This window comes from Pterocles gutturalis, unplaced genomic scaffold, assembly GCF_000699245.1.
Source record: "Pterocles gutturalis isolate BGI_N339 unplaced genomic scaffold, ASM69924v1 scaffold11375, whole genome shotgun sequence".
In the NCBI taxonomy this organism is placed as follows: domain Eukaryota; kingdom Metazoa; phylum Chordata; class Aves; order Pterocliformes; family Pteroclidae; genus Pterocles; species Pterocles gutturalis.
Genome location: NW_010138338.1, coordinates 4,029 through 15,082, shown reverse-complemented (window position 1 = coordinate 15,082; position 11,054 = coordinate 4,029). Strand labels below are relative to the sequence as shown.

Here is an 11,054-nt window from a genome sequence, read left to right as displayed (position 1 = left end):
GAAAGGTGAATGCATGTAGATGCTATCAAAGTTGTTTTCATCCAAAAGCAGCGGTACTGACAGTTTTTCAAAGTCTGTGATATATTTGGACCATTAAAGCAGCACTCTATCAGTAGAAATACATGCTTGTATTTGTTTGGATCATGACCTGATTCTTAAAAACTTTTGAGTTTGGTAGTATGTCTTGCTCACATGCATGGTTACCCTATAACTTACGCTAAAAATTGCCTTTCGTTTTAACTCTCATACTGTTACTTTTTGACTTGGCTAAGTGCCTTTCTGATGGCTGAACTTAACATTTCTGTTGCCATATTCACATTCTCATACCCAATTTATTCTTCTCTTTGCAGATCAGGAAAAATGTGATGATGATGAGATGGAGCGACTTTACAAGTCCTTAGAACAAGCGAGCCTGTCTCCCATTGGTGATCGTCGCCTGTCAACAAAGAAGGAGCTTAGGAAGTCATTTATCAAACGCAGCAAAAATCCCTCCATTAATGAGAAACTCCACAAAATTCGAATGCTGAACAGCACATTAAAGGTGAGGTCACAGAGCGAGCAAAAGAAAAATGAAAGAAACAGTTTGGCTGAAAAAAAAGAAGCAAGCCTAGACTTCAGCCAAACTCTAACTACATATTTATTTTAAGCCCCAGAGAATTTGTTAAGATTTTGAAATTGTTTTCTACTTCATTCTGAATACTGATTTGTGTTTTGTTGTTAAATTTGAACTGGAAACTGAGGCAATAGTCAGAAGGGACCTTTCTTGAAGAAGTTCCAGCCCATTTGGAAAATTTAATAAAGAAAGCTTCTCTTAGTTACCTGGAAAACTTGCAAGCTCGGCTGAATGCACTAAACGTGGAAGTCTTAAAGGAAGAGCATATAAAGTACGTTGATGATAAAGGACACGAAAATGACCCTGAGACAAAAAAAGTTTTCCTTATGTGACTGTTGGAGAACGCACAGGATGTGCTGAAGCTATTGTAAAGACCTCCTGTAACTAAAATATTTTAATAACAAAAGCATCCTGCTTTTATGTTGGAAACATATCATGAACTGGAGGGGTGAAGGGCTTCAGGGACATTTCATGAAAGGGCCAGTAAATCTGTCTGGAATATGGGGATTTATGAGGCTGTTTACTCGCCAGCATCAAGCGTCACAGGATTTCAAAGCCTGCTTCTGAATGGTACTGAGGGAAGCAGAAAGCTTAACCGTAACATTTAAATTGTAAGGAGAAGAAAGAATAAATGCAAACCTGGGGCTTCACTTGTTCCTTTTTGTATGTATTAGAAGCAGGGATTGAGTATCCTGTTTGAAGTCCGTGCATTTGGCTTCAGGCATTGTACACTGGAGAAATGCATGTAAAACTTCTATCAGCACAATCATCGATTTGATTATTAGTCGCAACAGGAGGCTTGGCTTTGGCACCCCAGCCTGTGTTAAACTTCCTGAAGATACAGTTGAAAAGATAAGTGGGAATATAGTCATTCTCCCTGTTGTAGGGCTTCCAGGCTCTGTATGAGAACTGGTGAAGTCTCTCCTTAGTATCAAAGAGTCTGTAGAGACATGGTACTGACCATGGCAGTATTCATCTGCATCAGCAATAAGGTGAGCCCATCATGTAACAGAGAGTTAGTTTCAAAAGTATGCTTACTTTATGTGACAGGAGACTAAATATAGAAACAAAAGGCAAAGTTTTCCCCAATAGGAACCTCCCTAACAAATCTATGAACCAGTTAGTACAAAATGGACTTGTATCTTGTGGGACAATCAGTTTCACTGGTATGGAGCTGAATGGAAGCCTAGAAGTCGTACTGCCAGACATGAGCAAGGAGGACAGCTTTGTACTGATTTAGCACAGGAGTATTGTATAAGTTATGATTAGCAGTGTTTATAACCTTAGGCTTGTCTAACAGTTATATTAAATATGGCAAACTCATTTTTGTGAGTGTTCATAATACATAAAATGTGTTGAACTTTTTTGCTTTCTTCAAACTAAGAAATTGGAGTATTGACAAGACAAATATAGCACAGACGTTTTCCCACAGACACGAACAGAGCTCTATATGCAGCAGTGTTTAAGATAGACTCTCTGAAAGGCAAATGCCTGCAGTGGGAAAGTGCCATATCCTTTGCATCAGTGGGATTATGTGTTTTTAAAATCAATTTTCTTGACATATAACATAAGACATGAGATAATTGGAAATGATCTATTGGAAATTTAAAAATCAGGAAAGTTTTGCATCTCATCCATATTTTCTCAGCTTTAATGAAAACCATATTAGTTTGAGACAAGTGATTTATGCAAGATTTGGTGCAATTTTAATGTTGGACTTTTGACTCCACATCTTTAACAACAGATTAATGTTGCTGCCACAATATATCATTAACAAAACATGCTTTGGATAGTTTGGAAGACAGGAAAGCCGTGTGCAAATGCATCACAGGCTTAATGAATGTGGGAAATAGATTTAGTGCTACAGAAAAATTTCACGGCATGGCTTTTTGCCACCAGTTTTGTCTACTTGAAATATTCTTCTCTCCCTTCTGCCTCCCTATCTCCTCTTCTTCTTTTAGGCTAACTGCACATATCTCTGCATCATTGCCAGAAGCCCTTTTACAAGGGCTGGCATGAGGTCTTGAAGGTAGGAACTGTGTAACCCAACATTTGAGCAGGTTTTTGTGTTTCAAAAGTAGCTCAGGCATCACAGGGATTAGTTAATAGTTCATTAGAGTAATAGTGGGATATGGATGTGTGAGCAGCCTATTGCTGCTATCAGGAAGTGTTGTGAATGTGTGGGAGTATTTTCAAGGTGTTTTCAAGGCAACCACTAGCACAGAGTGTCCTCAGGCGTGATGAAACCAGTAGCAGCAGAAGATGGTGAGAACTACTCCATTGCTTTCACACACAGACTGGGGGGATGGAGCCAGGCAAAAGCAGTAAAGCTTTCTTAGTGCAGCATGGTGCCTTTGTTAATTGTAGCTGATAACTAGGGCTCCTCTATCCTGTGATCCTGCATGGATAGGCAATAAGGGCTGGAAAACCAAAGTGGTTTGCCATGTCAGAAAATGTGAGGATATCAATGGATATAAATACCTGAAAGGAGGGTGTTAAGAAGACAGAGCCAGGATCTTTTCAGTGACCCGTGACAGGACCAGAGGCAATGGGCACAAACTGAAATATAGGAGGTTCCTTCTTAACATCAAGAAACACTTTTTTACTGTGAGCTCTGGCACAGGTTGCTCAGAGTCTGTGGGGTCTCTCTCCTTGGAGATATTCAAAGGCCATCTGGACATGGTCCTTGGCAGCCTGCTCTAGGTGTCCTTGCTTGAGGAAGGGACTTGGACCAGATGACCTTCAGAGGTCCCTTCTAACCTCAACCATTCTGTGATTCTGTGACATAAAGGGTCTTAGGCTCCCTATACCAGTGACTACTTAATTCTTATGATTGAACCAAGGTGCCTGCAATACATGGTCTGACCTGCTCTTGTCTGGAAGTAGAGGCCAGATTTGTTAGTAGTAGCTGGCGGCAGATACATTAGCAGCCACATGTGCTGTATTCACCCATAAACTCTGCTGCCAGTGCACAGATTATATCCAAAATTACCTTCTGTCTAGCTCTCAGAGACATTTATGATGTGGCCAGGGAATAAGTATTTTTTGAGAAAGGTGGAATTGGTGTGAATTACAGGAATACAAGTTGTTTCTAGTTTCATGCAAGTACTAACTTGTTGTGAGACAGTATAACAATGTTTGCTAAGATTCCTCTAAAATAAAAAAAATCTACATGAAATCATAATCTTCCCTTCAACTGGGACAAATTTCTGCTGTGGGCTTAACTTTGATGGTCTACATCCTGAAAATGGGAACAAGTTTCCAGGACGATGGATAATTGGCCATATCCTTGTGACAGGGTTCTCTAATGTCCCCAGAGTGTTTTTGTTACGGACAATGAGCTTGACAGTTTCTGTGGGTATTAACCACTTGTTCTCTTCCTAGTGTAAGGAACACGACCTGGCCACAATTAATCAGTTGCTGGAGGACCCAAAGTTGACAGCAATGAAGTACAGAGAATGGAGGAACACGAACATCATGCTGGTCCAGGATATCTATCAGCAGCAGGAGGTCCAGGACATGTCCACAGAGAATAGTGAGGAGCAAGAGATGACTCCACAGCCTATTGCTGAAAGTGCTATCTGAGGCCCTGGTTCGACAGTTCATGGCAAGATTTTTCCCCGCAGATTTTCACTTACAGGCACTTTAAACTGCTGCATTTTGAGATTTGTTTTTTTTTTTTTTTCCAAGTGTTCTTTGAAAGGAAAACAACCTCTTCTCCAAAGCTTTAATTCCTCTTGCAGAATTTATTTCATGTGAGGGTGAATCCCCCAAATTAAAAAAGCATGCCTGAACATGGACTGCATACCTAAGAAGACTATTTATGAAGCAGCAAAGAGTATGTCCGCCTCCTGGAAGTCACAGAACTGTATAAAATGAACTGTATAAGTGCGAGATCCTTGGGGTGGTTTTAACCATGTAACTTACTGTTAAAGGAAGCTACAACAATACCAACAGGATGTAGTCTACTCTCTACTTTTTTACCCTGTAAGGTAACCTGATGTGTGCATTTTCATCGCTACATTCAATTCATTTTCACCACTCTACTTGTTTAAACTGAGAAAAACAGAATAGTAATTATGCATGAGTTTATACTACAGACAGCTGTCAGGCACCCAGTTTGTGTTCTGCCTGATTTTTTATGAGTTTCAAATTTATTTATGGACTAGACCAAGGTACTGTCTTTCTACATGAAGAAGAGAAGGTCCCTCAATGTTTGCTAACATGTAATTTTCTCTTCAGTGTGGCAGCTAATGCTTCAACAAGTTTAAACTTTTCTTATGGGCTTGGCAGAATTCCTTGGAAGATTATTCTTTCTTATTTTTGACAATTATTAATACATAAGGTACAAGTTCATCTCAGATTCCTACCTAGGATGGTGATCAAGTTCACAAGACAGAAGCTAAATAATTAAATTCCTAATGTGGACCTGAAAGTGTAAAACATAGCTGCAAATATTTTTGTAAATATATGTCATTTTATGGCTTATATGAATGTGATTATGTACTGTGTATATATATTTTATTTATATATTTATATATGCTGAATTTTCTAATGTAGATAGGCATACATGGACCAGACCCACTGAGATGAGTGTGCTTACAGGTTGACTTGAAATGCCTCTTTGTTTTTTGTTCCATTATGAATCACAGTAATGGCTCTACAGCTTACCATAGGAGATATGCTGTAGCATTTTCTTGAAAAGTTTTTGTAGAAAGTTTCAGGATTACCCTTTGGGCAAACAAAAAAACATATGTTAAGAGATTTTGCTGCTGGATCATAAATTTTTTTTCTTTCATAGTCCTCAGTACAAGGTTTGGGTTTTTTGCCTTCCCATCTTCTGCATGTGTACAAGTATGAGGAACTTTGCAGAGAGCTGAATTTTGAAAAGCAAGAATTAGCCCACTAGTCTCAAATTAATGCCATTACAGGAACTGTGGCAATCTTCATTTCTGTTGGTTATCTTGTAAAGATATTCTTTGTCACTAGTTTTTAACACAGTTTGTCTTTTAAAGCAAAATATACTATACAGATGCAGCCATATTTGCCTGTCTTTATACATTGTTTTATCATAGCTTGATTGAAAAAACAAAATCGATAGTGTTAGTGGGCACATGTGAAATCTTTTCCACCTGTGTAGTGATGTCTCTCTTGATATTGCATTTTTAATACTCAGCAGCTTTCCTTTTAAAATAAAGACGTGGAATTATGTCCCAATGCATCCAAAAATGGCAGTTAAGGCTGTGTTGAGTGTGAGAACTGAGGAGCAGATGGTAAGCTATAAGAAAGGGAAACAGAAGGAAGAATGTAGGTTCCTTTGATATAGGCTTTAATGGGAGAGAGTCAGGGGAAATGGGGGCTGGTGGAGTGGAGAAGCAGGGCTGTGCTTGGGATAACATCACTGCCTCAGGTGTAAAAGGGTTTAGGAGTGTGAGGGTAAGAGCTGATACTGGGTCAGGACTTTATAATTGGGGCTAATCTGCTGGTGGTGGACAAATGTCAGCTGAGACCTGGAAGTGGGTGACAATGACTAAATGGGGAAGGGAAGCAGACTTAAAACCCAGGTTGGTTAAAAAGCTATTGTTTTTGGGGAATTGTCATATGAGTGGTGATTGCATCACTTCAGTAATTCTAACTAGAAGTTATCTCGATACCTGTTGCCATTTGGTTTATGGTAGCCACTTCCTAAAAATTGAGCCCATTTTAAGGTGTTTTATCTTTCACTGTTCCCAGAAGACACTCTGGACAGAGGACATCTGTGAATGTCCCACTTATAAATGAAATTCTTCAAAGCAGATGCGTAGGTGGGAGAGGGACAGCCCCTGAATTTGACATGTTGTCAATTAACTGCCAAACACACACTGAAAATTAGGAGTGTAGGGATTAATCTGCTTGGTCCATCTCGATTTTAACTACTTGGTGCTATGCAATTCATAAATAATGGAGGTCAAACTGAATGTACACTTCAGCTTTTCTCTTGCAGGTGCAGACCATTCAGTTTCTCAGGAAACAAAGCATGTAAACACAAAAACAATTTCAACAAATTTCTGTGTGTTCAAAAGAACAAGTGTGTGAGTTTTGTGCAAGTTCAGGGCTGGGATCCTATCTCCATTCTCTTCAGCTACTATTTAGATGCAAAACAAATGGAAAATTTGGAAAATGTGAAGTGAAAATTGTAGTAGAACAGGATCCATTTTCCAGCACTGCTAATTAATGTAACATTTTACACCTGGTGCTGGGTTCATCACAAGGGGCTGTGCAGCAGTGTGAAAGCCACAGCTGGAGAAAGAGGTGTGCACAGGACAACAGCTACAACTACTGGGTGCAGCAGGGAGCCACCTCGGCAGGAGAAACTTGGACAACTCTGCTCTGCTCAGTGATACTTGGGGTAAATGGTATCTATTGGTCTGAATTTGGAAGGCCTGCGCTACTGACTCATATGGTAGTGAAACCGCATCCCTTGTGAATGTCTGAAAGTCTTTAACCAACTGCCTCATGGGACTTGTTTTATGTACTTTTTCAGGAGAAAATGTGTGGGAGTGGATGTGTGCGTGTGCACACTTATTCCCTTGTCCCAAAGCCTTTTGGTATTGGTGCTGCTATTGGTCCAGTTATGCAGATTTGGGAGTAACTATTGACAATATCTAATTTCAGCTATTTCTGCAGTGTATCTCTCTGGTGTCTTTTCTGGAAATCAAATGTCTCTGTTTTGGTGGTGTAGATCTCATGAGCTACAAGAATGATCTGGGATTGCATTTCCTTTCCTAAGATGGGAGAGTTTTCATGTGGGGACAGTGAATCCCTTCTGCGTCTAGTTCTGATTATTTACTCGATACTGGATTTCACCTGAAACAGGAATAAACAGGAACAAATTATGTGCTGCAACCTTTCTCCCCCCCCAACCCCACCCCTTTTTCCCCAGATATTTATCTTTTAGGAGAAAACCTTCCTGTTGAGAGAAAAAGCTGTTCTGGGACAGGCAGAGAGGGGAAGAAAAGAGGTGGTATTTGATTTAAAACTATGTAGAATTTAAGAATTTAAAATTATTTCTAACTAGGAAAAATTATGGGCATGCTGTGTCTATTGTGTGAGCCTGTAAGCTTACATGTCTATTACAAATATAATATAAAAAAACTGTATTTTTAAACTCTTAAAGTAGCAAGACAGTCCATGGAAGCATACCTCTGTGAGGAACTCCATGTACTGTGGTTGAAGTTTGGGGCTTAGGCTTTTTTCTTTTGTTTTGCTTATTTGGTGGTACAAAAGTGGTCATTTGCAACGAGAGTCTGGGCTTACTTCATTTATATGAGACATGTCTCCCTGTTAAGAGGAAACCAAAGTGGTTTTGTTGTAGTAATAGAGCCAAAGTGGTATTTCCTGTTTTGTGAGGGGCATTTGAAAACAGCAGACATTTTAAGATGTCAGTCAGCATTTCCTTGATGGCTTGAAGATTTATCCTATTTTGGTCTGCTCCAAGCTGTCACATCCTTGCATTTTTTAAGAAGCAGCTTCATTATTAACTGAAAAACTGAGGTTAAAAAAAAAGGAAAAACAGAACAGAAAAGCTTTGAGCTAGAATCAGGCTGTCCATTCTCTGTCCATAAGGGTAACAGGAGCTAATCTTGCCAAAAGCTAGGCATTTTGACACTGAAAAAAGATTGTCAGGTGTTGAGGAGAGTACTACACTCCTTGAAATTTGCTATGGGAGAAGTTCCAAGACCTGGAAGAATTAATATTTTTCTAATTTATTTCCTCCTGGTAAAAATCCAAAAGGAGTGGCTTGCAAGCTCTCAGAAAGTTATAAATGAAATATGCATGTAATTCATTGATAGTTCATCAGCCTTGGTGTATTACCTTGAAATGATTGACTGTAGATGACTCAGCCTTTAATGGATAAAATCCATTTATTTGGGAAACCATGGTGTTCGAGGCTTATGCACCCCATCTGGCCCACATGAGGTCCATTTTGAGGACGTAGGTGTATGGCATTTCTATAGGGCAAATAGCTTACGTCATCAGACCATAGCCTAGGAACCATGTGAAATCTAACATTCCCTGTGTCCTAGACGCTTTAGGACCTACCCAAATTATTCTGACTCTTGAAGTTGCTTATGGAAGTTTTACCTTCTCCCACCTAAAAATAAAGAAAAGAGGATATGAAAATATGTCTTTCACTCAAGAGAAACAAGCTCTAGTCTAGCAAAGATTCAGGTAAGTCACTTTATTTATGAATGTTCAGCAAAATAACTCACCTGATGAAGTGCCATATGTGCATACTAATAGCAGAGCTCTTGTGCAAAGCTTTCAGTGCTGAGGACTGGACAAAAGGAGCAATGGGAGTGTCCATTCCATTACCCTTTGTGTAGTCAGGGAAAGCCATGAATAGAGGAGTATTTGCAAGGATGCCTGTCAGGCAGGGGGAGGGCCTGCAGCACCATTAAATTACATGGAATCCCAATTTGGTATTTTATCTGCTAAGACTATTTTTTTTTTTTCACTGGTTTCAAACTTGAAGTACAGTGTTTGCACTCAGTGCTGCCTTTTTACTGCTTGTTGCCCACACATGTGACTTGATTTTAATGGAATGATACACACATCTTGCAGAATGAGAGCCTTATGTTTGCACTTGTCAATTAAACACTGAAATGAGAGAATATTTTGCTCAGCATTTTTTTTTTTTTTTTTGCTTTTCACTGTGGATTTATCAGTTTACTGGTACACAATAAAATAATGATTTGCTGGTTCTTTAAACAAACAAATTCCCCTTGGGACTAATACTACTATTAAGTTGAATAATCTGGAACCAGGACGAGTCAATGAATGGTTTGACTGAGGAATGCTTTCCACTAGCTGGCAATGTAATTTTTGCAACTCTGCTGTTAAATTAGTTAATTCCCTTTAATTGTTTGCTGTAGCCACCCTTAAGGAAGGATGGTTTCTTCTGACAGTTGTGGGACATCATTGGATTTGGGGGTTTTTTAGCTCACAAAGCAGCCTGTTTCACTGAAAAGAGGATTGGCATCTTTCTCAAAAGAGTTTCAGTTCAGCTGGACAGGTCAGCCAGCAGCACAGTGAAGGTGTGTTTCCTAAGAAATGAGCTTGTCTAAGGGCTTAGCTGCTCTGCAGAAGAAGTGTTCTGTCCCTTTCTGTTCACCCGATCTCCTACAGGCCTCCCACTGCTTGCCTCATGTGAATCTGTTCGTCATTTGGCACCTCTGTCAGCTCAGCCCAGTAGGCAGCAAGGAAGAGAGCCAGCAAGCTGGATAGTCCTCTACTGCAATGGTGAAAAAAATAGGCTTATGGAAAGGTTCAGTGACTGCCAGAGCCCTCACAAGGGAGGCAGCTGGATTGTGTAGGCAGAAGCAGAAGGAACAAGAGCTGCGTAAGCAGGAGGGAAGAGGGGGACCTCTTCCTTTTAGGAGCAGAGCATTAGCTTGATTCAGCTTTTTGCAAAACTATAGCTTCACTTTCACTAAGTGATGATTTCCCTTTTCCACCCCTGCAACACATGGCTATGAAGACGACCTGAGGGCACAGTTTTCATGTGGGGTTCATTGTGATCTTAGCCTGTACTCTTGCTTTCCATGCCTCATGCATGGCCAAATGTTTTGTTTCTGGGCCTAAAAGTCAAACTCTACAAAAAACAATGCTATATTTACTTAGGATCCTTCCTGGCATACTTGCTGTGGGAATGCTAGTGCAGGCAGGAGAGAGGCAGTGGTTGGGGCTGGAGCACCATACACGCACCTGTTTATGCTAGCTATGAAACCCCACCTTGCCAGCTTGGACCACCTCTTGAATTCCCTCTGGCTTTTCATTTACACCCTCCTGTGACAGTAGAAAATACAACCAGTTCCAAAGTTTTATAAGAATAGAAATGAGCTGCTCCTCATGATTTGGACACTTGTCTTTTGTCTGCTGAGTTTCACTGAGCTTCCAGACATTTCCCCTGAGCTTGGGGTTGATATGTTCACCAGCGACATAGAAGGCAAAGGTGCTTTTCCTGGCATCTGACCTATTTCATCACTTCACATTTTGGGAAGGCTCAGTCATCACTCTTTTGACATTGTCATGGGCTGTTTCTTATTGCTGGAAGAAAGTACCTACTGATAGCTGTCAGGGGGAAAGTTCCTGTATTATCTTCCTGTGCTCGAGAAATTACCTAGTTGTTACTGGGGGATGGTTAAAATTGTCTAACAAATGCCTTGGTAGTACATGGGATACTGTTATTTTGATGGGGAAACGTCTGTCTTTCCTCCTTCCACTTGTGGGTAGAGCAGTGTCAGTCTCGAGCAGACACACAAGTTCTCCTTGTATTGCCGGTGGGAAAACACAGCTTCCCGCAAACGAGTCTCAGCAAGTTTTTTTCTGATGGAGAAAAGTGATCCCTCAGCACAGCCTGCTGGCTGTTAGCGAGAGAGCAAGCAAGGGAGAAAATGGC

The 11,054-nt window shown here is 40.3% G+C and overlaps 1 protein-coding gene across 1 annotated transcript in view; it reads left to right on the top strand.

Moving 5' to 3' along the window:
• The window catches only part of IPCEF1 (interaction protein for cytohesin exchange factors 1), a 36,323-nt gene extending 32,125 nt beyond the window's left edge, over positions 1-4,198 (top strand). Inside the window, 2 exon segments of the mRNA XM_010082969.1 lie at positions 351-541; positions 3,998-4,198. Of these exon segments, the coding sequence (XP_010081271.1) occupies positions 351-541; positions 3,998-4,198 (392 nt within the window).
• Positions 4,199-11,054: the final 6,856 nt, after the last annotated feature.